General features: G+C 54.8%; 1 protein-coding gene across 5 annotated transcripts in view; it reads right to left on the bottom strand.

Annotated features, from left to right (window-relative positions):
* CNTFR (ciliary neurotrophic factor receptor) overlaps positions 1-27636 on the bottom strand; it is a gene marked incomplete at its 3' end in the record, with an annotated part of 178639 nt that overhangs the window by 34218 nt on the left and 116785 nt on the right. For all 5 annotated transcript variants that reach the window (XM_080573834.1, XM_080573833.1, XM_080573836.1 and 2 more), the window contains one exon: positions 17772-18002. In XM_080573834.1, coding sequence (XP_080429960.1) covers positions 17772-18002 — 231 coding nt within the window. The remainder of the gene's footprint in view (positions 1-17771; positions 18003-27636) is intronic.

The raw sequence follows: 27636 nt of genomic DNA, 5'->3' as shown, positions 1-27636 counted from the left end.
GCAAATACAATGCTCATTAATGCCCTCATCACCCAGGGCGGGCGTGATGTGCAAAGGCAGCACTGTGGATGGAAAGTGCTGCTTGACCCAGCTCTCCTGATCCTCTGTCCTCCTGATCCTCTGTCCAAAGCTTCACAGATTCAACCAAGGAAAAGGCAAACATTTTTGACATATGGGTAGTTAAAACCTGGAGGATCTCGCCAAAGGCTCTGGTGGATTCCCTGCCACTGAAGTCTATAAATCAGGGCTGAGTGTTCTCATAGCTGCTCTACTGCTTTTCTGTGACGTGCCTGGGCTATGCAGGAGAGCATCTGGTAGCAGCAGACCCCCTTGCCTGCCTAACATCCCACGTTGAAGATGCACACACCTGCCCCTGCAAAGGTGTGAGGACATTTGGGTCACTTACTGGGACAAGCTAGCCCAGGAAAACCGGTTTTTTAGGAGCTAGACATTTAATTCCAGGCAAGGAGCTAGTCAAAGGAGCCGATGGTTTCATTTCTGCTGGGAGATTAAAACAAACATGGAAATGAGGTGGGTTAGTTGAAACCTGAATCCAAGAGATTTGGCTGGAGAGTAACCCAGCCCTGCAAACCGGTCCCTAAGAGTGCTGGTAATACCCACATCCCTGCCGCAGATGCTGTCTGACACCAGGCTCATGGTGCTGTCTGCTGGGATTCACGGACAGCAGGGCTTGTGCAGCCCCAGACAGCTGGGTTTTGGCTGCTCGTGCAGTATCTCTGTTGTTTTTTTCCCATCTGGGGCTTTTGAAGTTGAAACGTGCACCTCAAGGTGTCTGCGGAGCACCGGAGCCTCCTTTGCAAGGCTGCAAAACACCCCCAGTGCTGCACAGGCAGCACCACACCTGCAAGAGGGTTGTTTTACTTGGGAAGAAAAAAATGCACGTCATTTATGGGGATGTAAAACCCTGCGTGGAATCTGAATGCAAGTGGAGGCTGTGGTACCGTGGAGCAGAAACCCCGCACGAAGCACCAGGCACCTCCCAGCCACAGCTCCTGCGTTTTGCCCACTCCTAGTAGGGGCAAAATTTGCAGCTATAGCAAGCTGCGGGGGGGGATTTGCCCATCTTCCCAGCTCTGCAATCCTCCTGGGACAACCGCGTAGGCAGGACCCCGGCTGAAGCAGGATCTCTGCTCACCCGCTGCAGTGAAGCCCGATCGCTCCTGGCGAGCCTTGCACGCGACGCAGGCTGCTCGGTACAGGCACCAGGCTGCTGGCCGGCCCCGAGGAGGCTGTGTCCCCGCAGAGGGAGCTGTTCCAGGTGTTTTAAGTCCCCCTGACCAAGAGTTTGCTGGGTGACAGAGGTCTGGTATTGCTAAGTGACCTTGGTATGGCCGTGCTGCAGCTCCTGCAGATGGTCTGCCCATTGCATTTGATGGGAAAGCTGAAGGGCACAGGTGGCTTCCCCTGCAAAATGCCAGATTTCTATGCAGAGTGACTGGGAGAAAACACTCATTTAGAGAAAAACACACACACGCAGCCTTCAAGCAGAAAGATCCTCTGAGCGGAGAAAAAAAATCTATTATGTGTTGAGACTCATTTTATCTCGATGGCTTGGTTATTATCCCGCATCGTGCCCCCTTCCACTGCTAGCATGATACGACATGACCCCGTATCACGAGAGCAGTTGGTGTTGCAGCCGGCCATACGACAGCACGAGAGTTACAGATGGCTACAGGGAGCTGTGCAGGCCTGCTGGCCTCTCTAACAACAAATCCATAGCCATGGATTATCTGTCTGCCGAGATAGCTGGTAGCATTTCATCAGCCCTTCACACCCCATTGATAAAGGGACTCCTGGTACGAGGGGTGGCCAAGAAACCACTCTTCCCCTTTCCCATGGATGAGCAGCTGAAGCTGTTCCCAGCGGGCTGGAGCCCCATAGCCTTTGCTTTATCCACCCAAATCGAGCATCCTCAGCGTAGTTAATCACGGCAAGCACCGAGGCTGGAGGCAGCAGAGGCCACCGAAGCCCGCGCTATTCAGTGACCCTAGGGAGGAATGTGGCTGACTCACATCATGGGAATCCGACCTCCACCGTGGCCCCGCTGCTTGCTGAGATCACAGACATCCATCTCCCGGCTCCACAGCTCCCGGCAGTGCTGGAAACGGGCCGGCTTGTGACCGCAGGTCGGGCCTCTAACCTCACTGCGATGCTCTTCAGGCATCCTGGTGTGCGGCGCACACCCTGGTGCAGCGCCTGCATCCCGGTCCCCATCCCCATCCCTGCTCCCGGCCTGCAGGCACCAATCCTGCCTCTCTCCAGCATGGTATTTGCAGCTAGGAAATGCTCCAAGTGTGCCAGCCTTGCAGCTCTGCTGCCTCTGATTCTCCTCCAAGCGACCCACAGGGTCCTGTTAGAGCTGCCGTTCCAGTGATTTTTATTTAAATCAATATCTTCCCTGTTATCCCTGAAGCGCTCGCTACCAATAACCTCTCTCCTCTCCCAGGATGACTTCAGCTGCAGTCAGATTTGCCTTGCTCTGCAAAGGGCTACGGGCTCTGGATGCTTCTCCGCAGCTGCCCCTCTCCATCCATCCCCTGCTTTTGGAGGTTTTGCTGGGTATGGGGACACCATGGGGAAGGTGAGAGCATCCCAAGCCCAACCAAAACATCTGATGGTGAAGCTTTTTCCTTGCATCTTGGTGCGGCCGATGGCCTGGCCCTGATTGTGGTTACTGATCTCTGACCCCAGACGGCCATATAACCCCTCGACCTGAGAGACCCGCCACCCCTCCAGCAGCACACCCCCAAGTGTTTTCTGTGAGTAGCAGGTTTTCGGTAGGATGCGTGGCTTTTGGACCACACCTCTGCAACCCTTCTCGTTACTATTGGCACACCCTAGACCTGCATTTTTGGCTGTGCGATCACGTGTGCCCCTCTGAGGAGAGCAGAGGTTTGTCTGTCTGGCATTCCTCACCGCAGAGCATGGAAGGAGTCCGGGTCTCTTGGTCACCCGAGTCAGCAGAAAGGGGCAGGGTAAATCCCCCAGAGCTGATGAGCTTCTGCTAAACATGCAGCGCTGGAGAAACATCCTGTTTTCCCAACATCTCTGAATTTACAAGAATAAATCCCTTCCTCGTTCATCTGAGCCAGTGAGGATGCTCTCCTATCAGAGCTGGAAGGTTTGGCAGCTCCTTCCCCGGTACGAGCACGGCTCAGTGTGACAGCCTCAGGGGGACAGTCCTGGGGCTGGGGACCTGCTGGAAGAAATGACACACAGCCCCGTGTCCCTGGGACATGGTGCAAAGGCACGATGCTGGGCACAGCCCCCGGCTCCGGCCCCCCCAGAGCCTGCAGCACTGGCTTCCCCCAGCGTGGTCGAAGCCAAAACCAACAGAGGAAAAAGCGAGGCATAAACCCGTCATCGCTGTGGCACATCAGCACGTTATGGATTTCCCATGTCAAAATAATGGATCCAAACTCACACTGCCACCCGGCCTCCAGAAGGGCAGCGCCGCTCCTGCCCATAGATTATGTTTGATGAAACCGAGTTAGTAGCGTTTTTATCTGTCAATTAGGAACCATGAAACAGTTATTAAATAGAGTCAGAGCCCTCCTTGCTGCTCTCTTGGGCAGTGCAGGAGACACATAACAGCCTGTAATGAAGCATTAAGCAGCAGCAGTTTTGTTTCTGATAGGATTGGAAATGATAAGCCAGCGAGGCATGGCCGGACGGGGGGAGCGGGTCCCCGGCTCAGCAGACACATACCAACAGCTGCTGTGGGGAACATCGAGACCGAAATTTTTCCCCTCTGCCCTGAAAAGAAGTCTCGGTGGGACTGCTGCCTCGCTGTCTCTGCTTGCTCAGCCCAGGCACACTCTGCTTCTGGAGGTCACCAAACAAAGGGACGCTGTCACAGCCCTCTGGCCACAAATGCAATGCCCTGTGACATCCTTCAGGATGCCAGCACAGTCTGGGGACAAAGCTTTCCCCCAGGCTGGGCTGGGATGTGAATCTTAGCTGCTTACCTGCCCTCAGGGCTCGCTGCACAGAAGGTGGCACAGGGCAAAGGCACAGCAGGGTGGTGGCCCTGCAGAGAGGGATATCCCGGGGAGGGCGGGTGCATTGGCCTAGCATGGGATGAGGAAGGAGCAATGACAGGCAGGGGCAGAGATGGGTGGTCCTGGCACCAGGAGATGCATTCACCCCTCTCCTTCTCACCTCTCGTGTCTTGGGGCTTGGTAAGCCCCGGCCCTGACCTGGCAGCTCTGCGCCATGCCAGTGTGCCCAGGAGGGAATTCATTCACCCACCCAGCTCCTGCCCAGCTCCTGCACTGCCCACTTGCAGCCCAGGGGACACCCCAAAGGGAATGGAGCAAACTGCTCTCCCCACACCCTGCCGCAGGGAACGCCCCGGATCCGGCCACACCAAAGGGTCTCACACGCTCGTGTCTGCTCTGCACTTTGCTCGCTTCCAGCAGAAGCACAACAGCAGCATTGTTTGTGCTCCTGGTGATTTTAAGTGAAGGGCCAAGTTTCCAGGGCTTTCCCTTTCGGAGCTCCCTTTGATTTCTATAAAACACAAATCTCTTCAAACAAGAATAAAACAATTGAAACCTTGAAACCAAGTACTTAATTCTCTGACTTCCTGATTCACCCAAAATTCTCAGCTGACTCTGACTTCTAGAGCATTTCCCAAAGTTGCCAGTGAACTACAAAACCCATTCATTCCCTCTTTCCCCCTAAGGGCAAAACCTTCAAGAATCCCTCCCCTAAAATTGTCATTTCAGCGCAACGAGGGTGACCACCAGCTCCTTATCAGCTTTCAGAGAGCAGAAGGGAAATGCATCAGGGTGAGTTATGCTGGTTTACTGCAAGCCAACACCATCCATGGCTCTTTTCCTGGGGCTCTTGCAGAGTTTTGGTGTTCGCAAGCTACTGAGGGACTCCTGGACAAGTTGCATCACTGCACCTGAGTCTACAATCACAGCATCCCCGTGGCACTGTCTGCAACACCTGACCTCGAGGCTAAGCCCTCTCCTTTCCTTCCAGCCATGCAGAAATGACAGTGAGACCTCAGCCCCGCAGAGATCTGAGCTCGGGGAAACGTAGCTATAGTAACACACCGCTCGGGGCTGCGAGGGAGTGACGGACAGGTTTCAGCCCGACAGCAGGAGGGATGTTGGTACCCTGCACCCTGCTCAAACACAGCCGGTGGGATGCTGGGAGAGGGACATGGAGGGGACGGTGCTTTCCAGGGAAGGTGGGCTCTTGTACAAAGCCTCCCCCTCAACCTTCTGACCCACTGGGAATGTGGCTACAACCCTAGCACAGGGCTGTGCTTGGCACACGTGGCGTGCTGGGGACGCAGCGGGGGTAAGGGAAACACCGGTCCTTGCCTGTGGTGGGCACATGGTGTGCAGTTTCCAGCTCCTTTCCCACCTCCACCGTGCCTGCGAGGTGGCCAGGAGGAAGGCCACAGTGCGTTGCTGGATGTGGGCACAACATCAGGATGGGAGGTAAGGAGCAACCCACCTGGATGTCCCATCTCTAGTGCAGGGAGGACGCAAAATGAGGGGCAAATGCAGCTCAGCATCCTTACAAAGCACTTCCCTCCCCCAGCTGACCGGGGGCCTTGGCCTTTGCAATCCTGCAGCAGGAGGATGCTGCCCTCGCTGCACCTCTCCGGCTGATAAACGGAGACCCCAGGCTGCTCCTCGGGGATCAGCCTCCGCTTTCAGAAAGCAGCCAAGTGGCAAAACCACATCAGAGCGCCCCAGCAGCAGCACCACAGAGGGATGCAGTCTGGGAGCCCCGCATGGGCTTCTCAGTTCCAGACTCAGATCCCTGGCTGGCAGGAGGGTCTGCAGCCAGGCCAGCACTTCCCTGCCTGCTGCGTACCCCGGGGGGGCTCCTCGGGGCGGGGTAAGGCGGCCAAGCCCCCCTCCACACAACTCCCTGGCCTCGCTGAAATTTGCCCGAGAACAAACTTTAAGGGATTAGCGGTGGCCACATCCTGGTGAGAACAATATTAAGGGATTATGAGATTAGAAATACCATTTATGCCGAGAGGAATAACTCTAATTCTTATCTGATTGTCTACAGATGTCAGCAATCAAAGCGCCTCTTTCATGCAAAGCAGGGAGCGCTGCAGAGAGGGAGGTGACCAGGGCTCGGCCCCCTCCCAGCCAGAGGAGAGCCAGCTCCTGCTGCCAATGCTACACCCGCATCGCCTGCCTGCAGATTTCGTTTCCTTCCAGGGGAAAAGATGCTCGGCAGCAGGCTGCATCCGCCTCCTCTCGTGTCCCCGCCACCCTGCCCACCCTGTGCAAGCTCCTGGGGCAATGAGACACCCACAATCAATGCCAGCCTGGTCCCCTCACATTCCCAGCTGAATCAGGGGGCATCCTGATTCAATTTGCTGCCCTGGACTAAACCCTTCTGCCTTGGGCTGCATCTCCCTGCACCACCTCCACTGCTTTGCACAAGGATGCGGTGTGGCAGGGTGCATGGCTTCTTCTGGGTAATGCGCGGCTCTTCTCCCTCTTGGAGGGGCCAGAGGGCTTGAAGAACAGACGAATAACCCAATCTCACCCTACACCTTCGTGATGCCCCCCTGCACCTCCAGGTTTACACCAAGTTGGCGTGCTGGAAACGCCGGGGCTCAAGGCGGTGCCACCGGCACAGCAGCTCCCCGGGCTCACCGAGCACTGTGTGCTGCCTGGATCCCAGCTGGGAGGGAGGCAGCTCCTCCTGGGGGGGCCAGGAGGCTGTGCCCAGCCGTTCCAGGAGGTAAGTGCATCTGGGCACGCTGTGCCAAGCTCCTGTCTGCACGCAGGAGGCAGAGCTTCACGGGGAGCCGCTCCCGACTTCCTCCCAGCGCCGCCTGATGGCACATTATCTCCGTCCAGCTCCTCATCTAAAGCTCTCTGTCAGCTCCTCCTTCAGAGGGGGCACCCTCCATCTCAGAGGACGCTGTTCACCTGGGGCATCATCTTGGCCCCATCCCATGCCTGGGAGCGCAGCATCCTCCAAACGTCCCAAAACCCAGCTCTGCACCACCAAACCCCAGAGTCACATTATTGGGGCACCGACGAGAGAAACGGTGGCCATGAAGCTAAATCTGCAAGACAGGGACATGCAGCTTCCTTAACTCACAGGCTTGAAGGCCACGGGAGAAAATTAGTTCATCTCACCTGACCTCCTGGGTTGCACAGGCCATTACATCCCACCGTTACCCCTCCACTGAGCCCAATAACTCGTGTTTGACTGAGACATCTTTCAGAGAGGCAGCCAGCCTTGCTCTGCAGATAACAAGCAGCAGAGGAGCCACCACTGCTTTTGGCAGTTTGTTCCGATGCTTAATCATTTTTTCTATTAAAAATATGAGCTTCATTTCTAATTTGAACGTGGCTGCGCTCAGCTTCCAGTCATTGGCTCTAGTTATGGCTTTGCTTGCTAGTTTAGCACCCAGTGTCTTCTCCGGTTGGAGGCAATTACCAGCCGGAGTCAGGGCTTGTTTCCAGCTCCTTCTGAAGCCACTGAGCAGACTATTTTAAGTCTTCCTCCTTATGGTAGTTCCCCCTGCTCCCTCTGCATCTTTCTGCACTCTCTCTCATTTTCCAAGGTCCTTCTCAAATTACTCATCCCGTAACAGATTAGAATGGGATAAAATAGTTCAGTCGGAAGGGACCTTCAAAGATCATCTAGTGTGATTGCAAAGGACTGCAATAATGTCCTGGATCTGATCTGCAATGATGTAAAATAGCCTCCTCCTTGGACATATGCAGCATTCGGTACAGCTGGCTCAACTTTGGCTCCAAATGGAGCCCCAGACCAGTCTTTCTGCCCAATCTGTCCCAGTGCAAGCTCACAGTTTGGGCTGCATCCACCCTAGTACTCTCACAAAGGAGGAATCTTCCTTGCCCTACGCATTTTTGCTTTTTTTCCTCCTAATTAAGCCCTTGGGTGCATGGCAGCACAGTCCTCCCAAACCCGTCAGCCTGGGAAGCTGCTCCGTTTGCCCCTGAAGCCCAGGCAGCAGGGGAGGCAAGGGAAGGGAAGGCAGTGAAGTTACACCTGGGCAGACTACGTATCACAGCAGCTTGTGGGCTTTTTAATGCCAGTGAAGAAGCCCACAAATCACACCCACAAATGCTGCCTTTTCAGACAAAAAGAAAAGGCAAGCGCTGCTTCCCTTCCCGTGACCCTGGAGGTGATGGGACTGTTGGTGTGCAAGCATGGCATGTCTGGTTTGCAAACATGGCCATGTGTCTCCACTGGTACTTGCAGCAAGGAGCAGCCCCATGCTCTTGCACAGTCCCCTATAACCCAAACCAGCAGTGTTTTCCCACTTGCTTCACAGTGATGTGAATAGCAGTGGGGGTCATGGGACCTGCTACCTCTCTCCATGCTCTCTTCTCCAGGAATAGTGCAGGGACGTGATCTGGGACTTCATTTCACCATTTTTCTCCAATGCAGTAGTTCAACTGGAGGGACAGAAAATCCTCCCTCCCCACGTGTGCGGTTCTGTCTCCCTGCTGCAGACACAGCAGAGGCAACACAAGGCAGCTCGCCCCACTTCGGTGCATCTAACCCCCAGCACGGAATCTCCCTTTCTGCCAGCACACTGCATTTTCCTTGGGGGAAAAAAAGCTGTGGTGGTGCAGGGGGATGAAATGTGGAGCAGATTCCGGCAGTGTGCACCCTGCCCCAGTGCTCTCTGCTCGTTGCAGGTGCTCGCCTTGGGCAGGCTGGGGAGCCCCATGCGGGGCTTTGCTCCAAAGCAAAGCTGGAGGAAACCCCATGCACCTGTGCCCGGGCTGTTTGTGTTGGAGCCCGTGCAGGCTGGAGCTGCAGATGATTTGGAGACCTGCCTCCGTGCGAGAGCAGCAGATCAGCAGCTGTGCTGAGAGCCCCGGTGGGCTCCCTCCTGCAGGGAGCCAGGCCAGCACGAACACCACCCACGCACTCGATAGCGCCTTGGAAGGGGGCCAGTCCCTGCCCCTGGGACCCTCGTGCCACCCTCCCCACGAGCTGGAGGCCACCCCTCTCAGGGCTTCTTGCAGCTGTGCCCGTGCTGGCGCTGTGCGGAGCATCCCCTGGAAATGTGACAGCGGGTGTCGCTGGGTGATTGCACCTGGCTGGAGACTCGGGGAAGTCAGGGATGGAGGGGTGAGTGGCTGGCATCTGAACTCAGGTGGAGGCAAATCCTGCACTGGAGGCAAGCACATTCCCGTGGGCATTGCACACTACTGAGCTGGAGCATCATGGCCACGTGTAGACATGCATTCTAGGATACACGGGACACAGCCAGCCTTCCTGAAGGAAGGAGGGTGCCCTGAGACCTAGAACAGCACTGCCCAATCTGCTCAGATGGACATCGCCACCTCTCCCTGTCCTCATTCCCAGGGGCCATGTCTAGTGCTGTGCACACGTGGGATGCTGTGTGCTCGTGCACAGGCTGGAGCAAGGAAAACAGGCAGGGTCGGGAGTGCTCTGCCAAGGCAGCCTGACACGAGCTGCAACTTCAGCTGCAGTGAGCAAGACTGCACCAAGGGCTCAGCTCAGGCTCCTCACAGTTTCCTGGCACAGACCTGTGTTGGTGGCACAGCTGAGCAATCTCCTGGCCTTTGGAGACAGCCAGCAGCATCCCTCTCCTCTCCCTACACACCTGAGCTCAGCTGTGTAAACCAAGCTTCCCCCACAGACCTGACTCCTGTCTATCCCTGGTTTTGTGGTCACTTTGTCACATTTGTACTCCCATCTCTGGGATGGGACTAATGGCCCCTGCACCACTCGCTGCCAGGCTGCCAATCTGGTACCCAGTGTGCCAGAGGGGAGAGGGACAAACAGCACGATGTTATCCACATCCCGCGCTCGGCAGGCTGTGCACAGCTCCCGTCGGTGCAGAGGAGACCATTCTGGAGAGAAAACAAGCAGCCGTCACCCCAGGGACAGTATCATAAACCATTTTAATAAGGCATTCTGCTCCCCCCACCCGCACCGTCCCAACTCAAGCAAACACTGTCTTGTTTAGTTGGCAGCAAGCGATAAAGACCCCCAGGGAGCAGAGGAGGGGGAGAAAAGGGACATCTGTTTAGAGCATTTCTACTGCGTGGCTCTCCCAGGCTATTTCTATCTCTTCTTGTCAAAATTTATCAACTGCGTAATTGTTTAAACAGCATTAAAGTGCTTGGAGCAAGAGCAACTGGAAATTGTCCTGCAGTTGCCTCTGGTACCGATGCTGACAGCTCGGGAGGGGATTGGGAGAGAAGGGATCCATCGGGCATGGGAACCCTCTGACTCCTTTTCCTGGGGGGAGACACCACCCCATCTTGCTAGCGGGAGGAAAATAATCTCACTTTACTCTCTTCTCTGCTTTCCAGACCCAAGACTCTCTTCCCTCTCCTCTCCTCCCCTCCCTGACCACACGGACCTGCTGTTAGCACACATTTAGTCTTTTAAATTATTTACAGCAGGCTCACCAGCTCGCGAAACCATAGCTAATGACAATGTCTTTCACGCTGAAGTACACTGGGTGCTGCCTGCGCCTGCCCTGAGCCCCTGCGGGGTCTCGGCTGGGACCCCTCCATGTGCCTGGGCCCCACCTGGGTTCCTAGCTGCCACCAGCAAATTTGGAGAGGGATGGAGAAGCACTGGGAGTTGGGAAAAATGAGGATTTAATGCCACTTTTCCTCCTTTGGGTATGGCTCGGTAGCATGGTTATCCCTTCTCCTGCCAAGCAGGAGGGATGGGGCCGTGGGAAAGGCAGAGGGTCCCCACCATGGGGTCTTTGTGCCCCTGGGGACATCCCCTGGTGGATGCCCACCACCTCCTGGGTCTGTGCAGCCATACCCTGTGGCTGTGGGGACAGGAGGTGGCTGTGCCCCTGTCCCTCCCCTCCATCACCACCTGGGGACCCACCGCGGGCAGGCAGCAGGAAGCTCGCACTAAATATTTTGACAAGGGGCACTTAGGAGCAGCCGAGATTAAATCCTTCCCGGCACTGAGTCCAGCATAAGCAGAGCCTTGTGCCTCTAATGCGTGCCCCCCCCCCCCCCGGCACATACGTCCCCAGCCCGCAGCCGCTGTCCCCTGGCCAAGGCATCGGGATGCTTCAGCCCCGCCGCACCGCGCGTCCCTAATTCCTGGCACGGGGGAGCAGGGGCTGTGGGAAGCTGTTTAGACTGGCCTTGGGCTTTGTTAATTACTAGGCTGTTTTTGTCATGTTAACAAGGATAAACAAGCCTGGGAAGAGACAAGGAGGCTGCACTGCCATCCTTCCTACACGGGACGATGGCATGCCGAGACCACGCTGCGTGCAGCATTCAGTGCTCGTGCCGTGAGAGGACAGGGCGGGTGTCCCTGCACGCCGCTGAGCCCCAGAGCCCTTCCTCCTCTTCTCCTCCCACCCCATCCCAGGAGAAAGGGGTGTTGGGGGTGACAAGCAGGTTAGGATCAGAAACGGGCAGAGAAATATCCAAAGCCGGTTTCCGGACTCCAGCAATATGACCCAGCGCTACGAGGTCCCAGGAGAAGCGCCGGCTTCTCGCTGCCCTCACGCCACGGGCCGCTCCTGCCGTGACTCCGGCTGAGGGCGCAGCTCTCCAGGGCAGCCAGCCGGCCATGAGCTCATCGGTCACTGCAGTCCAAGCACGGGGCCAGGTCCCTTCAGGCCCCGGGGACACACCGGCCCCAGCACCTCCTGGCTGTGCTCTGCCCCAGGGCGCTGCGAGCCCGCGCACCGACACCTAATAAATGCCACGTGCCGCTCCGCTCGTGCCGAGCCCCACCGCCCCCAGCTCCCCCATGTGCGCAGGGGGGCCGCAAGGATGGGAGAGGGGATATTTTTATTGTTTCTGACACCGGCTGCCCCAGATTATCATATTTTACGCGGCGAGCCAAGGAAGCATCACTCTGCTATGCTGCAGCTGGGCAGGCTGCCGAGCCCGGCGAGGGGAAGGACGGGAGGAAGGCAGCGGGGTGCGGGTGCGTGCACGCGTGGGTGCGAGCGTGCAAGTGTGCGTGTGTGTGTGCGCACCCACGGCCAGCAGGCACGGTTTCGCCCAGCCTCTCCCACGGGGCCACGGCAGAGAGGTTGCCCGCCGCCTTCAAACGTGTTTGTTTTTCTACTCCGGCTCCTAATTCGATTAGGACTAATTGCATTTGGGAGCATGGTTGGGCTTTTTGGTGGGGTTTTTTTGGCCTGCTCCTTAAAAAGCTGGGATGGCAATTTGCATATCATTACCCAGCATGCCCTTCCAGCTCCCAGCCGGGCCAAGACCCGAAATCAGGGCGCGGGCAGCAAAGTTCATCCGCCGAGTTTCCCTAGCCGCAAACAAACCTCAGCGTGGCAAGGCGGCATGCAGAGAGCCTGCATGACCCATGAAATAAAGCTGGATTTCAATTACCGAGACACTCCTGCAACTCAGTCAACCCTGTCTGATGGTCCCTTGCCCAGGGCTCTCTGGGGAGCTGTGGGTGATGGTTGCCCATGAGGATCCTCCCCAGGGTCACTCCACTTGTGCATCCTCCAGTGCTGCAGGTACCCGGGGAAAAATCCACAGCAATAAACCTGACAGCTTTGGGGTGCACCTCCTGATGCTGGAACATCAGCAGCCACAGGCTTTAATTTATTAGCACCATCCCCGGCATGGTTTTGGTCCAGTTTCATGTATTTCTGCCCCAGATGCTCCCTGGGCACAGCTGAGGGGGTGACTTTGCACAGGGCTGTTCCCAAGGGGCAGAAGGGATGCGGGTGGCTGGTTTGGAGGGCGAGAGGGATGGATCCTAGGGGAGAGTGCTGCTGCTGCCAGCTGGCCACGGTGCCCGGGAACTGCCGCCATCATGTTTAACTTGCTGCTCTCGAAATAGCCTCAGTTTACATGGCCGCAGGAAAGGATTGGCTAAGTTCATGGGGGAAAAATCCATCAGAAAGGTTTTAAAAAAAACAATCCCTGCGCCACAGATTGCTGGACATGAGCAAGAAAGTCTCTGCACACGCTTAGCCCGGGCCCACTCTTTGCCTTCAGCTTCCCCACCAGCAGCAGGAGCACCGGGGAAGCCTGCAGATGCGCTGCTGCTGGGCACATGCACCCTCACTGCTGGCTGCTTGGGCAGCCCAACCTCTGTCCTTCCAAACCAGCATGTAAGCATTGCCCACGTGCAATTTTTCACACCAAATCAACCCATGGAGGACTCTAGACAGACAGCCGCCTCGCATCATGGGATGCTCACACCTGCCTGGTGCTCTGGCCTGCAGCTGGCTGGGGAGCCAGAGCTGAATGTCTTAAATTGTGAGCTTGTTACCTTCTTTGTTTCTTCAGTTTGGATGGGTGAAAAAGAAAAAAAAAAAAAGCTATTTTAAAAAAAAAAGAAGATGCGAACTGCAGTCCAACCCCCCGGTCGCAGCTGGAGCCCAGCTGGGAGGAAAGGGACTTCTAAGGCAGAGAAAAGGGAGGCTCTGATTATTTATTAGTGGCCGATGTTTGATCGCTTGCTAATCAGGCCAGAGAACACACTCGGGCTCTCCCGGCCTCCCTGCTCACATGTGGTTCCTGTTGCTTTGCCCCTTCCCCCTCTTGCCCCCCCTCTGGTTTTGCTTTGTTTGTTTTTCTGTTAATTTGGTTGTTTTTCCATGTCGTTTTCCGTCAAACCGCATGTTTTTTCCCTTTCTCTAGCCAGCCGCTGCAGTGACAGACACAGGAGGAAGGAGGCCAGCCCGGACCCTGCTCGCCCACTGCCGGCCCACCTCCCACCACCGTGGGCAGCATTTAGGGTGGCACCTGGCCGTGCATCCCCATCCCACATCCCTACTTGCATCCCTGCCACCGGGGATTTGGCAGCGATGGTGCAAGCAGCACGGCCGGCAGCGCCCGGGCATCCCGGCACAGGGCAGAGGGGCACGAGGAGAGGTGCAAATGCCAGGAGGTGGGCGGGCAGAGGATGAAGATAAGCAGGTTAGAAAGGGATGGGAGGATGGGAGCGGAAAGACGGACGCCCGCCCGGCTGGCTGCCTCCCTCCCCTGCTTGCACACAAGGCCTCCCCGCTCCCATGTGCGCTCTCCGGCTTCTGGCAGCCTCTCCGCCGCGCGTTTCCACTCCTCTCTGGCCCATTAGCAGTATTTTTATAACATTCTGTAATGCACGGAGCCGTGTGCCAAACCTCAAGAGCACATTATTTCCCAACGTCTTTGTTACATCCATCCCCAGGCCCTCGGGCCGCGCGTTTCCAAACGCCGAGCTGCGGCACTGGGGGCAGCCGGGAGCCCAGTGCCCGGAGCTCAGCCCGGGCGTGCAAAATCCCCGGCCCCATCGCCTGCTGCTTCTGGCCATGCTCGGACAGCCCCCGTGCTCCAGGCTATGGGGTGGACAATCCGCTGGAGATATCCACGGTGCATTCTGTTTGCCCTCCTATGATTCACCCCGTGTTCAGCTGCCACAGCACTTGAGAACAGGTTTCAGAGCAACGCACGGCTGCTCGAAGCCCTCTGGAACAGACTGCCCTGCAGAAGTGTCCCCGGGCGTTTTGTGCCAGGGTGCTTTGCACGCAGGCAATGGGTGACCTGGGACTCCTGGGGACAAGCACGCCTGTGGGCTTTTCCTCCTCTCCCAGGTGGGCTCTCCATCCCCCAGCCACCCCACCCCCGGATGCTCGCTGTCCCCGCTGCTGTGTTCCAGTGTCCCCTTCCCTGCAGGGAATGGGACAGATCGGCTACCCCTGGCCACACACACTCTCCTGGGCGCTGCTGAGCTCCTGGTCACATCCCCCATGATTTGGACCTGAGCATCAAAAGCTCCCCTGAGGACCATCTGAGCCCCTCATGTCCTTCTGCCCGCCTGTTGAAGTGCATCCGTGAGCCACCTTCACGCATTTTGCACCTTTTGCCCCGTTGTGCTGCATCCCAACCCTTCCATTGTGAAAGCCCCACCCCAGAAACCCCAGGGTCACCCCGAAGCCACTGGCATGTCCCACCCAGGCTCCCTCCTCCTGGGCCAGAGCCACTGTGGGAAACACATCGCAGAGCGGTCTGAACCTCATGCCGGAGCTCCCCCATCCCTCCCAGCAGCTCCCCTTTCAGCACAATCTGATCCCCTTTAGCCATTTCCTAAGCCGTGTTCCAACTCCCATACTAATCCACATTTTCTCTGGTTTAACTCATAATTTCCCATGTGGCATCATAGCAAATACTTCACTGAAGTCAAGACAGATTACATCGACCACATTTCTGGACCTAGAAAATCAGTTCCCTTATCAAAGAGAGCTATCAGGTTAATCTGGTGTGATATATCGCTGGCAAGCTCCCGTTATATTTTCTCCCATTTTCCATTTGTCTCCACATCTTTAATTGTTCTTTCTTCTGAGAGCACTGCGGGGCGCAGTGGGGTCAGGCTGTCTGATCAGGATTTTTCTTTTTCCTCAAGAACAGGAGACACGCTGCCTCCCCCCACATTCCTGGGTACCACCAGTGACCCCTCAGTCGCTAACAAGCCTGGCTAATGAACTAAGATCTCCTTACCTGGGGATGAGGTGGACTTCAGCACTTTGAGTTTGCTTGCACGACAGAGGGCCACCTTCAGGTTTTATCCTCCTCCATTGCCCCCAGTATCACCAGTTAGACCTGGAAGAGCTCATCCAGGACTGGGGGCTGCCTCCATTACATTTCACCTCCCCTCCAGCCTGGCTGCACAGCTCAGCTCTTCTCTCCTTGCTTTCTCTTTACACATACAGCTAACCCTGCTTGAGTTTCCTTTGTAAGGTCTCGCTCAGCTTGACTCCTGGCAGTTCTTCCTTCATCCCTGTGCTCTCTGAACCCCGAGACAGAGCTTGCTTTGCTAACTGACACCTCTCCTGCTCCTCCTCGGCTCTCCGATGGCTCCTTATGGTTGTCTGCCCCTGTCCCCCCCCCCCCCCCCCCCCCGCCTCGCTCGGGATGCACGCTCCAGGTAGTGCTTTTTATTTAGCGAGACCTCTTTGCACGCAGCCCCCAGCCCTTCCGTCTTCCCGTTTTGCTGCTTTGCCCTGCTGAGACAGGAAAGTGCAGCCACAGGCCTGTTTTCACTTAACTTTCTGCCCAATTTAAATGAAACGAGTCCAAGATCCTCAAACCACGGGTTCTCCCCTGCAGCCTTCGTGCACGCTCACCCCGCTCACCCGTGCCCAGCCGAACACAGCAAACATCCCCACTGCCACCAGCTGCCACTGGATGCTGCAAACCTCCCACCAGGGATGCTCCCAAACCCACCCCTCCACAGCATCCCGCTCACCTCGGGGTATCAACCACCCCCGGAGAGGCAGGGAAGTGCAGGGAGAGGACAGGAGCCAGGGGCAGCAGCAGCAGTGCTGCAAAAAGAAACCTCGCAGAGAACATTAAATTAAAATCCAGGCAATTAAATTAATTACCACTAAAAGCATCTCACCTGATTAGTTCCTTGCATAATTAATTGCATTATCAACACCGGGCACTCGCTTATTTATTTATTGCTCGCAGCCCCCATGGTGTCCGAGCCTGCCCCTTGGCTGCTCAGTGCCTGGCGGGGCTGGGAGCAGGCACTGGCCAGGAACACGCAGCAATAGGAAATCAGCGGGATTTTGGCTCTAACGCCAAGCAATTCCCACGGGTCCCCGAGCGGATTGACAGGGATTGCTATAAGCGAGGTGTTTAGCAGAGGCAAGAGCCATTGCGAAGTCACGGTGGTGCCACAGCTGCAGAGGAGACAGCTGGAGACCACAGACCCCCCCCTTTCCCTTCATTTCCTCCAGATCTGGGCTGCAGCCCCTGCTCGTTTTGCAAGGTGTTTGCACTCATGGCCAGCTTTGCCCTGGTAACACAGCCAAGGGGTCCCTGACCACACACTTGCCAGCCACACACCATTCATTGCCATACTCCCAACCCTGCTACCCCCTCCATCCTCCTGCCCTAGGCAGCCCACTCCACCCTCGCCTGCTTTTCTCCTCGATTTCCAGCTTCGTCCAGCACCTTTTCCCCTTGGCCCACATGCCAGCATCCCTCCCAGCAGAATCTAGTACCACGAGATTGACGCCCTGCAGCATCGCAGGCTTACACAGCTATGATAGAAATGCACCTGCAAGGTGCTGAAGGTGAGACAGGGAGCAGAGAAATAGGGACCCTGGGATGGCCAGCACATCCGTGGGGAGCTCCCGGCTGGTGCCTCGCAGCATCCTCCGTGGCAGCCCCAGCTCACCACCCAGCTCCTGGCACCCCCAGCTCTCAGTTACAAGCACAAAACCCACAGTTGCTCTCAGCTGTACAAACACAGCAGCCCACGAAACACACAGCTGCTATCAGCTATCAGGGTGGTGTGAAATATAGCACAGCTCTTATCTCCCACAACAAGACCTGTGAATCAGCACATCTCTCACTTAAGATAAGCAAAATCCTGTGAAACGTGCAGCTGGCCTCCACCGCAGCCGCGCATGGGCTCTCCTGCAAACACACAGCAGCTTCCACCGCTTTTTGGCTGTTCCTCTGATAAAAGCACACTGCAGTAACCACGGCCAGCACTCTTCCTCCCTGGCTGCCCTGAAAAAGGGCTCAACCCTGATCCTTTCTACTTGCAGCCTGTGCCCCTCCTGCTGCACCATGGTCTGGCTGGAGAAGCAACATCCCTTCCCAAATTGTTCCAGGGGCATCGTTACCAGCTTTGCCTCAAAGTTTGGGGCAGAGGGGGCTGATTCCAGAATCCTGCTGCTGGGATTTATATGTCACGGGCAGCTTGCTCTGGCTCAAGAGACAGCATGACTCTGTCCCCCCCATCCCCATCATGTCACACACCAGGGTACTCACTTCCCACCCTCAGGTAGGTCTGGTACTTGAGGTGCCAGGAGGAGCCCTCGTAGCAGGAGTACTGGCCGCTCTGCGTCAGGTCCACGTTCTTCAGGATCAGGTACGAGCCGTTCAGGTGGGAGTCGTCGATGTCGGTGCCGTTGGCCGTCCAGGTCACGGCCGCGTCCCAGTCCATGGAGCCACACTTCATGGTCACGTCCGCGCCTACCCGCTCGTACTGGATGTGGCTGTCTGTGGAGGAGGGAGAAGAGAACAGGAGGTGAGCTCGGAGCCCCATGGGCAGGGTGAAGACCCCAGGGCTGCCTTGGAAATAGGATCTTACCATAACTTGCACAGCAAGAGAGGGAAGGACCGAGGCATGGACAGCCACGATGGTCAGGAAAGCCCACGTTCTCCTCCTGACCCTGACAATGGTTTACTGTCACCTTAGAGCAGATCACGGACCACATCTGTCTCATAGGATGCCTTCCCCCGACCTTTACCTTGGAGGAGACACACCAGGGCCACACGTATGGCTCACCAGCCAAATGCCCCACAGCACAGCCTGCCGCTCATGCCACCAAGTCATTGCCACTCCTGCATCCACAAGGCTCGCTGCAGGAGGCAAATCAAACACACACATCACAAATTCCCAGGGGAGGGAGTTGACAGAGCCCCAGGACCTGTTACCAGCAAACTTGAGTTATTTACTAGCGGAGGTGGGAAGTGGGCAGCTGCCCTTGCAGCTCCCTGCCTAGGAAATGAGATGGGAGGATCGCAGCCTACCTGAGCCACACTTTGGAAAGGGGCAGCTGCTTGGCGCACGCTATGCTGTTTATCTCCCTGCTTGGTTTTTATTCTCTCGCTACAATAACATGATGCCTTGCTGAGCTGTTTGATTTAGCATCTCGCGAGTGGGGCAGTACAGCTCATTGGGCACCAGCTGCCTAATTGAATTTTCTCAGGTTTCTGGACAGGAGTTCGAGCTGACATTCATTAATGATGCTTGGCAATTGAATCTTTCCCGTGTTGCTACATGGGCTGTGCTGAGCTGCGTGCGGCAAGAATAAAACCGTACGTGTGTGTGCATGGTGCAGGGTGAAGCAGGACAGGGCGTGAGCAGGGGGTGAGCATCTCCTTCAAGGCTTCATCAAGCCTTTGTGCACAGGCAAGGGGTGTTTGATTCTCAAAACACTCCCAGGTTTCCAAAATGCGTTTGACAAGGTGCCTCAATAAAGGCTCCCAAGGAAACCAAGCAGCCCTGAAAAACAAGGAGAGTCCTCGCAGGGATTTATAGCAGCTAAAGGTCGGGAGACCAAAGGTGAGAAGAGGCGGTCAGGCTTGGCAGAGGAAGACGTCACCGGTGAGGTTTGACAGAGATCAGGGCTGGGCCGGAGCTGCCCAGCATGCTGTAACTCATGTGGAAGAGGGGGGCACGGCAGTGAGAGGAGGCAGCCGAGGCTGTTAGGGCAGCAAAATTAAAGCTGAGGGCAAAAGTGTTACAGAAGGGTGTCACGGTACAGACCAGCTTTGTATCGATAAACGCACAGGGACACATGGGGTGACGAAGGGCTTGTTTGCCTTGCTGTCCCTGCGGTCACGGCTCCAAATTAGCTGCAGCCTCCATGGAAACACATCTTGGAGTGTCACACTCAGTTCCCTGAAAACACCCGCTCAGTGGCAGTCAAAAATGCAAACCCAGTGATAGGAATTATTAAGCAAGGGCTTGAGAACAAAACAGAAAGTACTGGACTCTACAAGCTGCACACAATGCTATGCCCGTGTCATTAGGAGTACATTTCAGCTGAAAAATCAGCAGAGGAAGGAAACGTGGAAGAGCAAAGGTCAGGAACAGCCCCTGTGTAAGGGATGGCATGGCAGACTCAATCTCTTCATCCCCACGAAGAGACAACTGGTTGGAGACCTAAATAACACCTAGACACCTAAATAACCCTGAATGACACGGAGAGGATGAATAGAGAAGGACTGCTTCTTCTTTCTCCTAAGAAAACAATTAAGGGGCAGCAAATGAAAACAAGGAAAAGAAAGTGTTTCTTTTGCACAACGCGTAATGACATTACAGAAACCCACATCCCTCAGTTACTGTGGCTGTCCAAATTTTGGTGAAAAGAATGATTAAACAAATCCACCGCAGAAGACTCCACTCAGGGTGGTAAAACACCGAGCTGCCCCAGCAAGCCAACAGCAGGGAGAGATAAGAAAAGCATCCCTGTGCCCATCCTGCTCTTTTCTCTCCCTCTAGATACCAGCTCCTGGGTCCTGCTGGGAGCTGGGACCAAGGGCTACACAGTGTGGTATCATCCAGCCATGCCTGCACCTTAGGTGAAAGCCCACAGCCTGAGCCCATCCGCAAAGGAGAGTGCCCTGGGACGAAGTTGGCCCTAAGGGATTCCACCTGAAGACCCACAGCAAGCAGCTGCATGTCAGGATACTTCTGATAGGGAAATGGTATCTCTGGGGATGCTGTCCTTGCTGGGAAGGGGATGCTGAGGACAGTAGGGGAAATGGGCTGTAGCTACTAAGATGCTGGTGAGACGTCTCAGGATCATCTCAGACACCAGCTAAAAGTATTTTGAGTGTTTTAAAAGAGCTTACAGCATCCACTGACAGGCAGAAAGAAGGAAGAGCATCCCAGCTGAGGAGTCTGTGAGGAGGGGCAGCTGGACTGGGTCCAGATAAATGGGCAGATTGGTGGAAGTGTGGAAGATGGATGAGTGGAGAGATGAACGAGTGTGTGTGCCTGCAGACAGATGGATAGCTGGCTGGCTGGGCACAGCTGGGACGGGGGGAAGTGTATGAAGAAGAAAGGATGGATGACTGTGCAAGTGGATGGATGGATGAGTATATGTGAGGATGCAGAGCGACGTAAGAGGATGAAGGACTAACATATAAGCAGCAGGCTGGCTGGCTGTGTATGTGGATGGAGGGACGGATGGACAGATGGATGGAGGGATGGATGGGTGGGTGGGTGTGTAGAGGGAGGGAGGGAGGAAGGGAAGGATCAGTGAATGGCAGCAGGGGAGGGGGGATTGTTGGCTGTTCAAATGGCTGGGCAGATGGATGGATTGACAGATGACTAGGCAGATGGGCAGATGGATCCATATAGATAACAGACTTAAAGCATGGATCCCAGCTTCTTACTCCAGTTCTGCTCTAATTTCTTCCTTTGCATAAAGTAAAGATTTTTCCCCGCCCTTTCCTGCAAGGCCATTGACCTTCCTGCCCTCACACCTGCTGGGCAGAGACCGTGGAGATGCAGCATCACCCAGCATTGTGTGGAGAAATGCTCGCTGCAGCGATGCAGGGAAGGATTGGGGCAGGGGAAAGCTCTGGGGTGCCCAGCTCTGCTTCTCAGAACTGCAGCTGAGGGCTTGCCTGTAGCTGGGAACAGCAGGGCTAGGCTGGGATGGGGGAAAAGGCACCTTGAATTATTTCCTGTTGGTCCTCAAATACAGCACAAACACGCTGGCACACACCCAGAAGGACGGAGGGAGCCATTCCTGGAAGACAGGTCTTTGAAAGCAATAGTCTTTCCCAGGGCAATGACTTCAGGCTCCTGACAAAGGAGAAACCCAAAGCACAGTGTTGGAGCAGGCGTTTCCCCTAGACGGGTTTAGTGACCCTCACGCTGGGGCTGAGCCAGGTCCCCATGTCACATCCAGCCACGTGGATGCGTGGCACCCTGCTGGCCTCCCCGTGTCACCTCTCTTTGCCTGCCCTGAGCTGCAGATACCAGCAGTGCTTTTGGGTGGGGACAGGTGAGGACGACTAGAGCCTTTCCCATGGAAACGCATTTAATGCTTCTCAAATCCAGCTTGTCCAGCTGTAGCTCCTCAGCTGAAACTTCCTCCTCGTTTCCCTTCTTAATGTTTCTTGACCTGCGGAGGGACTGCAAGGGCAGCACCACCGAAGCCTTGGCAGCTCCCACCCCCCCCAGCACCCTGGTGGGGCTCCTTGTGCCAGGGTCCATCCCAAGCCAGCCCCTTGCGAGCACTCATGGGGGCCAAAACCATCCCAGTGATTTGCAGACTGGAAGAACTGCTCCCACTCACAGGCCTCTGCCCAAACATACCATGTGGCTGCAGCTGGTGTAAGCACCGAGTGAGCAAAAGGAAGGCACCAAAGCATTTTTGGGGATGGACACAAGTGCTCTACACCTCTTGCACTCTTCTCATCTGCAGGACATGTGGCCTTTGTCTCTGCCCTTACAGGTGGGGAAACTGAGGCAGCGAGAAGGGCTATATCCCCCTCTCCTCCATGGGACACGGAGCACTTCTGCAGCAGGAATCTGTCCTGAGGTATCTGTATCACCCCACTTGCCTACGTACCTCTCGCCCAGAGCTGTGTGCTTGGCCATGAGTAATAATCTGAGCAGCTAATTAGATCTCTGTGTATGCATTCATAAATTATACATTTAATATTTACACAGTGCCGGGGGTACGCTGAGAGCTCTCCAAGCAGATGGAGCAGCGAGGTCTCACACCCTGCAACTTCCCACTGTAAATGAGACCTGTAATGAGATCCAATGGGATCAGCGAGATGTTCTGACCTTCTCTGGCCTTTAGATGTGGGTCTCCTGGGGAAGTAGCACAACCCTGTAGCTTCTCTCGTGCTCCAGCACCCATGCTGGCCAGCTTGGGCATCACTGACCCTGCTCAAGGGGTGCTGGTGGCTCTGCTCCCAGCTGTAGCTTTGTGGTCCTGGGGGTTGCCCTTGAGATGAAACAGCCTCTAGCACTGGAAAGGGGTTCCCTACACCATCTTCCTGAAGTGCACCCCATCCTTGATCTCCTCACATCCATTCTCTCCAGTGCTCCTTGGTCTCTTGCACAGCTTTCATTGCCAGCAGAAACCTTCCCTTCCAGAAGAAGGAATTTCATGCTTAAGGAGGCAGTTCTTCCACAAGTGATTTAAAACTAAATACATCTTTGTAAGGAAACAGGCATAATTAAGTGTCATCGATGTAGCCAAAGATATGGACCGTTCCAAGTTAATTTTGTCCATTAATGAAGAATTGCAGCAAGCGGAGCCCACGTTTGTTTGCTCTACTTTGGTAAATCCCTGGAGTCAGCAGCTTTGCTTTCTTGACAAGAAAAAATAATTAGCAAGAAACTTTAATTAAGAGATAACAGATGGGTGCTAAAGGACTTGTACTCAATCACTCCACGATAGCCTGGAAGCAGATCTCAGTTTGCTTCAGGGGCACTGCAGAGGATGCACTTTCCCTCTCCACCATGGTCGGCTCCTGGCCAGCTCCGGGGACAGGCGAGCCTCTTCCCTCGGCCTGGACGTGACCACAAAATGTCCTTCCATGAGGGGTGGCACAGCCATCTGGCCCTCAGGGGAGCTCTCCTCCAGCTGCACACCCAGCACAACATCCCACTACTGCTCTGCGGTGGCAGGAGCCTGCTCGCCCCACAACCCAGCCGGGCAGCAAGCACCTTGCCAGGGAGAAAACCCAGCACCAAGCCCAGCTGGAAACAGCAGGATGGAGACCAGAGACTGGTTTTGCTGGGAAGCAGCATCTCCCGACCTGCCCGACCACACCAGCCCAGAGCATGCCACAGGCACTGCCCCTTGCAGGAGGGCTCTCTACCAGGGCCAACTCGTGTCCCCACCTGCCACCATGCCCAGCTCACACTGGAAGCAGCAGGGGCTGTACAGCAGCATGCTGTCCCAACACCAACTTGTTCCTGGCCACAAGGGACCAGCAAGCCTGGGACTGAGCTCTGCCAAGACTGCCAAGGCTCGTGTACCCGTCTGCAATGATTGCACCTCTCTGGCACCGATGGTCTTGTGTTGCCACGCACAGGACCAGAAGATGAGCTGCTGCTGCTCCTGCTCTTCTGTCCTGCTGAGCCCATATGCCCTGGAGCAGGGATGGGAAGCCTGGATGCTGTTGAGCTGGGGACCTTGTTGTTTTGTTTTGTTTTGTTTTGTTTTGCTTTGCTTTGTTTTGTTTTGCTTTGTTTTGTTTTCTCCTAGGAGACTTTGGTCTCTCATCCCAGGAAGGGACCTGAGCTCATGCACTCATCTGTTTTCCTGCAGAAGGTCGTGGTAAGAGCTTCCCTTGGATGTCTTAGCTTTTCTGGTCCAAAAATGCCCATTCCCTAGGATTCCAAACACCCTCCTTGCTCAGACAGGCTGAGCTCTGACTCCATTTTCATCCTAAGGCTGGACTTGACCTTGCAGATTTGGCTTTCTTGCAAAGCTGTGCCCCCTGAGATGACTTGTCCTGAGTTAGAGCAGTCACCTGGCGAAGCAGCAACTCCTCCAGCCCCCTGTATCTACACCGCAGCTGCCCCAACACATGGGGTGGATGGCAAGGAAAGGAAGGTGTTCAAGGGCCAGAGGGAGATGAATGGCAGTAACCAGAGCAAGCACGTGGTGGAAAAATCCCACTGATATCCTCCAAGCCACACTCGCCCTTCGCTGCCAGGTGTCTGCGGGTGAATTACGGGCTTGTTTTCTGCTCCTGCTTTTTCATGCCGACAGGACAAATAACTTAGGCCACAAAAGAGTGCTTAGATCAGGCTTTTCTGCACCATTTAGGAGGAAATCAATAAGATTCGGAATTAGGTGCCCAAATCACAGCCGTAAACACAAGAAAAGCCCATTGTGGTTCCGCAACAGCGCCGAGACGCCTGCATCTACCGGGCGTGGGGAGGGGGCAGAGGCAGATAGAGACGTCAGGAGCCCTGCACCATGAGCTGCCTTCCTCCCCATCACTTCTGGCCAGTGCTCACCACCCTCAAACAACAACCTCCCTCCAAGCACAGCAGCACAGCCCTGCTCCCGCATCGCCCCGCTCAGGGCTGTGGGGTAGCATCAGGCATCGGGCAAGATTTTGTTATTATTAGCACAGAATTATGGAAGTCAGAGGCATAAAAGACCTGTTGGGTCCCACTCAGTCCATCCTCCTTCTGCCAAGACAGTATTGGTCCCTGCAGCGTATTTACTATTTCTCCGGTCTAATTTTACATACTGTACAATCTGCGCAGTGCCAAGTTACGATCCCTGTGTGAGAAGCAGAGCTCTCAATTTCCAGGCTCTCGGGTGTGTAAAATCACAACCGCGATGTTAAATTAACATTTTTTTATTTTTTATTTTTTTGCATTTAATCATTTAATAGCTCTAAAATTCAGCCCCTCAGGCTCTTTCTGTCTGTCTGTTGGCGTGGGCTTTGCCTGCTGTAGGCCAGTGGCTTGTCGCTGACTGATGCAACGCTCGTACCCCTGGGTGGATCGGCAGCAGCTGGGCTTGAAGCTGGGACCGCTGCAACTTAACACGTGAACTTCTGTGGCCTGAGCTGGAAAAACTCCTCCGCTTCCTCAACCGCAGGTACGGGAGGCTAAGCCTCCTCCTCACGGCTTAGGCTCCGCAGGGACAAGGCGCAGGGCACAGCCTGCGCTCGGGGCCAGGACTCAAAGGCAGCACAGCACGCAGGCTCGATTCAGGAATCAAAGCAGGGATGCGATCTGCAGTACTGAGATGCTGGGGGGACCCTGTGGCCATCCCCTGGTTTGTCACCCCGCTGTCATGACATGTCCCCCAGCACAGCAGAGCTCAGCTGTCCCTGGCAGCAGCTGGGATGCAGGCAGTGAAATGGGACCTACCTTGGAAAGGATAATTTCCCTGTGATGCCCCTGGGAACCCCCAGGAGGAACAGCAGCACTTCCTACATCCAGACACCCACAGGAGGAGAGACCCCAGGACTTGTTTCTACCCAAGAGAAGAATTCCTTTACCCTGCCCCAGCACCAAGACTTCCCCTTGTGTTCTTGGCCGTGGGATAACAGAGGAGCTGAGATACCGGTGCACATGGGGAAGAATAGATGGCAATAAGAAGCGAGGCATTTTTGCAAGTCTTTTCCTTTTTTTTTTTTTTTTTTTTGACTCAGTCACCATCTCTCACATCTCTGAGCAACACTTGTACTCCCGTAGCATAGCTGATTTCAAAGCAATATTAATAATAAAGCAACAATCTACTCTGCCCATCAGGGGCTGTATTAACAATTAAGCCAAGGCCTCAGGATTTGCCAGTGTAATAACAAGATATTACATTTGCATTTCATGCCTTTCACTCTGAAAGACCCTAAAGCAAAGCCAAGCCAGGGAGCGATGAGCAGCGCACGCTGAGCTGTGGAGCTGCATCCCAGCAGTCACAAGGAGCATCTTCTGGGTGCAGCCCTCCCACGTTGAAAAATGGCCACAGGTCACCTCCACGGCGTGCTGGAAAGGGCCCTGCTGCCCCCAGAGAGGTGAAGGTGAGATGCACGCCTTCATATCGCATGAGGCAAGAGGAGATCGCAAGCGCCTGGTGCTGTGGGGCAGCCAGAGGCTCTGCAAGCCAACTCGTGCAGATGTGCACACATATGATTGCAAAACACAATGAAGAAGCTCACGCAGAGTTATCACGCTACCCCTGGAAAGATTAGGTTACGACTAAGCAGGGACTTTTCATGTTGGTTTCCCATTCCTAGCAGCAGCACCAGCTGCTTTCAAGAGGAGGGTACATGCAGTCCCTCGGAGAAATGTGAGCTCCTGCCTGGCCCCGCTCACGTGTTGCTGCCCCTAAGCACCAGTGTCTGGAATATTTTTAAAAAACCTTTTAAAAAATGCTCCCCATTAAGCAACTATTTCCAAGCAGCCTCAGCAGCTGACTGGTGGCAGAGACCCCGCATTCATCGTGCAGAGCCCCAAAGAGCCGAGCTGTAATTTCTATTTGACGCTGGTCGCCTCTCCATTTCTGGAAACACCTCCTTCCCTGCAGAGCCTTTCCTGCTCATCTACCCACCGCTATTCCCTCTCCATACAGCTTTTATTACAATGCCTTTGACTAATCTCTCCGAAGGGAAGAGCAGGGCTGCTTTCAGGGAGCTCAGCTTGCCTTTGAGAGCTTCTCCTAACCTTCAATTACCACTGCTGCTGCTTCGCACAGCCCTCAGCTTGGTGGTTGCTGGGCTTTTTTTCTTGGTGGTGGTGGGGTGTTTTGATTGTTTGTTTGTTTTTTCCTTCTGTGTTTGGGATGATGAGCAAATATTAGTTCAGGAGCAGACGTTCATTCAACATGATTTGAACTAATTGCCCTTTTTTTTCCCCCCTATATTTCAACGCTTGGAGTCTCCAAGTGTCTTGTTGCAAAACAAAAGCTAAAATGCCAGAGCGTTCATTGAGTGAAACAAATGAACGTGCCCGGCTCTCTGGAGAGCTCCTTGGGTTTGAAGTGGTAGAAGATTTTAGAGAAACATTTTTTTGCAAGTAAAAGTATACAGAAGCTCACGATGTCTAGGAGGAAGAGAGCTGCAGTTATCTGAAGGCGCTACTGAATTGCAACTATTATTAGCACAAGATCCTTGAATTCTGGAATTTCTGCAAAATGTTTTGAATTCAGGTTCTGAAGCATTTAAAGGGCTCGAGAAAATATCTTTGGCTCCAAGTCAGCAAAGCACTTAGGCGAGCTCTTAACTTTCAGCATGTGTTTAAGTACCTTGCTGACTTGGGGCTTTTAACCCCGGCAAAAAGAAAGCAAGCAGGGAAGAAAAGCCAAAGGAAAAGTTTGTGTGCATGTGGAAATCTCCAGACAAGCTGAAAAAATATGGGAATCTCTTCTGGAAAGTAGGAGAACAAATAATAATAATGACATGCCTTAAAATTAAACACTAGGGAAAGCTTTCTAGGGGGAGAAAGACTCCCAGAACAAATGGAGCATTTCGTTGTAGCCTAACGCTGACTTTGCTCTCCTGCTTCTTCAGCACGCTGAAATTATTTATTGCTGAAAATAAAAAAATAGTTCGGAAGTGGGAGGGGGAAGCTAAGCGTGATGGGGGAGAGAAAAATCTTGGCTCGAGCAGTGAAGAAACATCT

Source organism: Anser brachyrhynchus (assembly GCF_964034855.1).
Source record: "Anser brachyrhynchus genome assembly, chromosome: Z".
NCBI lineage: Eukaryota > Metazoa > Chordata > Aves > Anseriformes > Anatidae > Anser > Anser brachyrhynchus.
The sequence above is the reverse complement of the archived record's forward strand: the minus strand, read 5'-3'. Positions and strand labels throughout refer to the sequence as shown.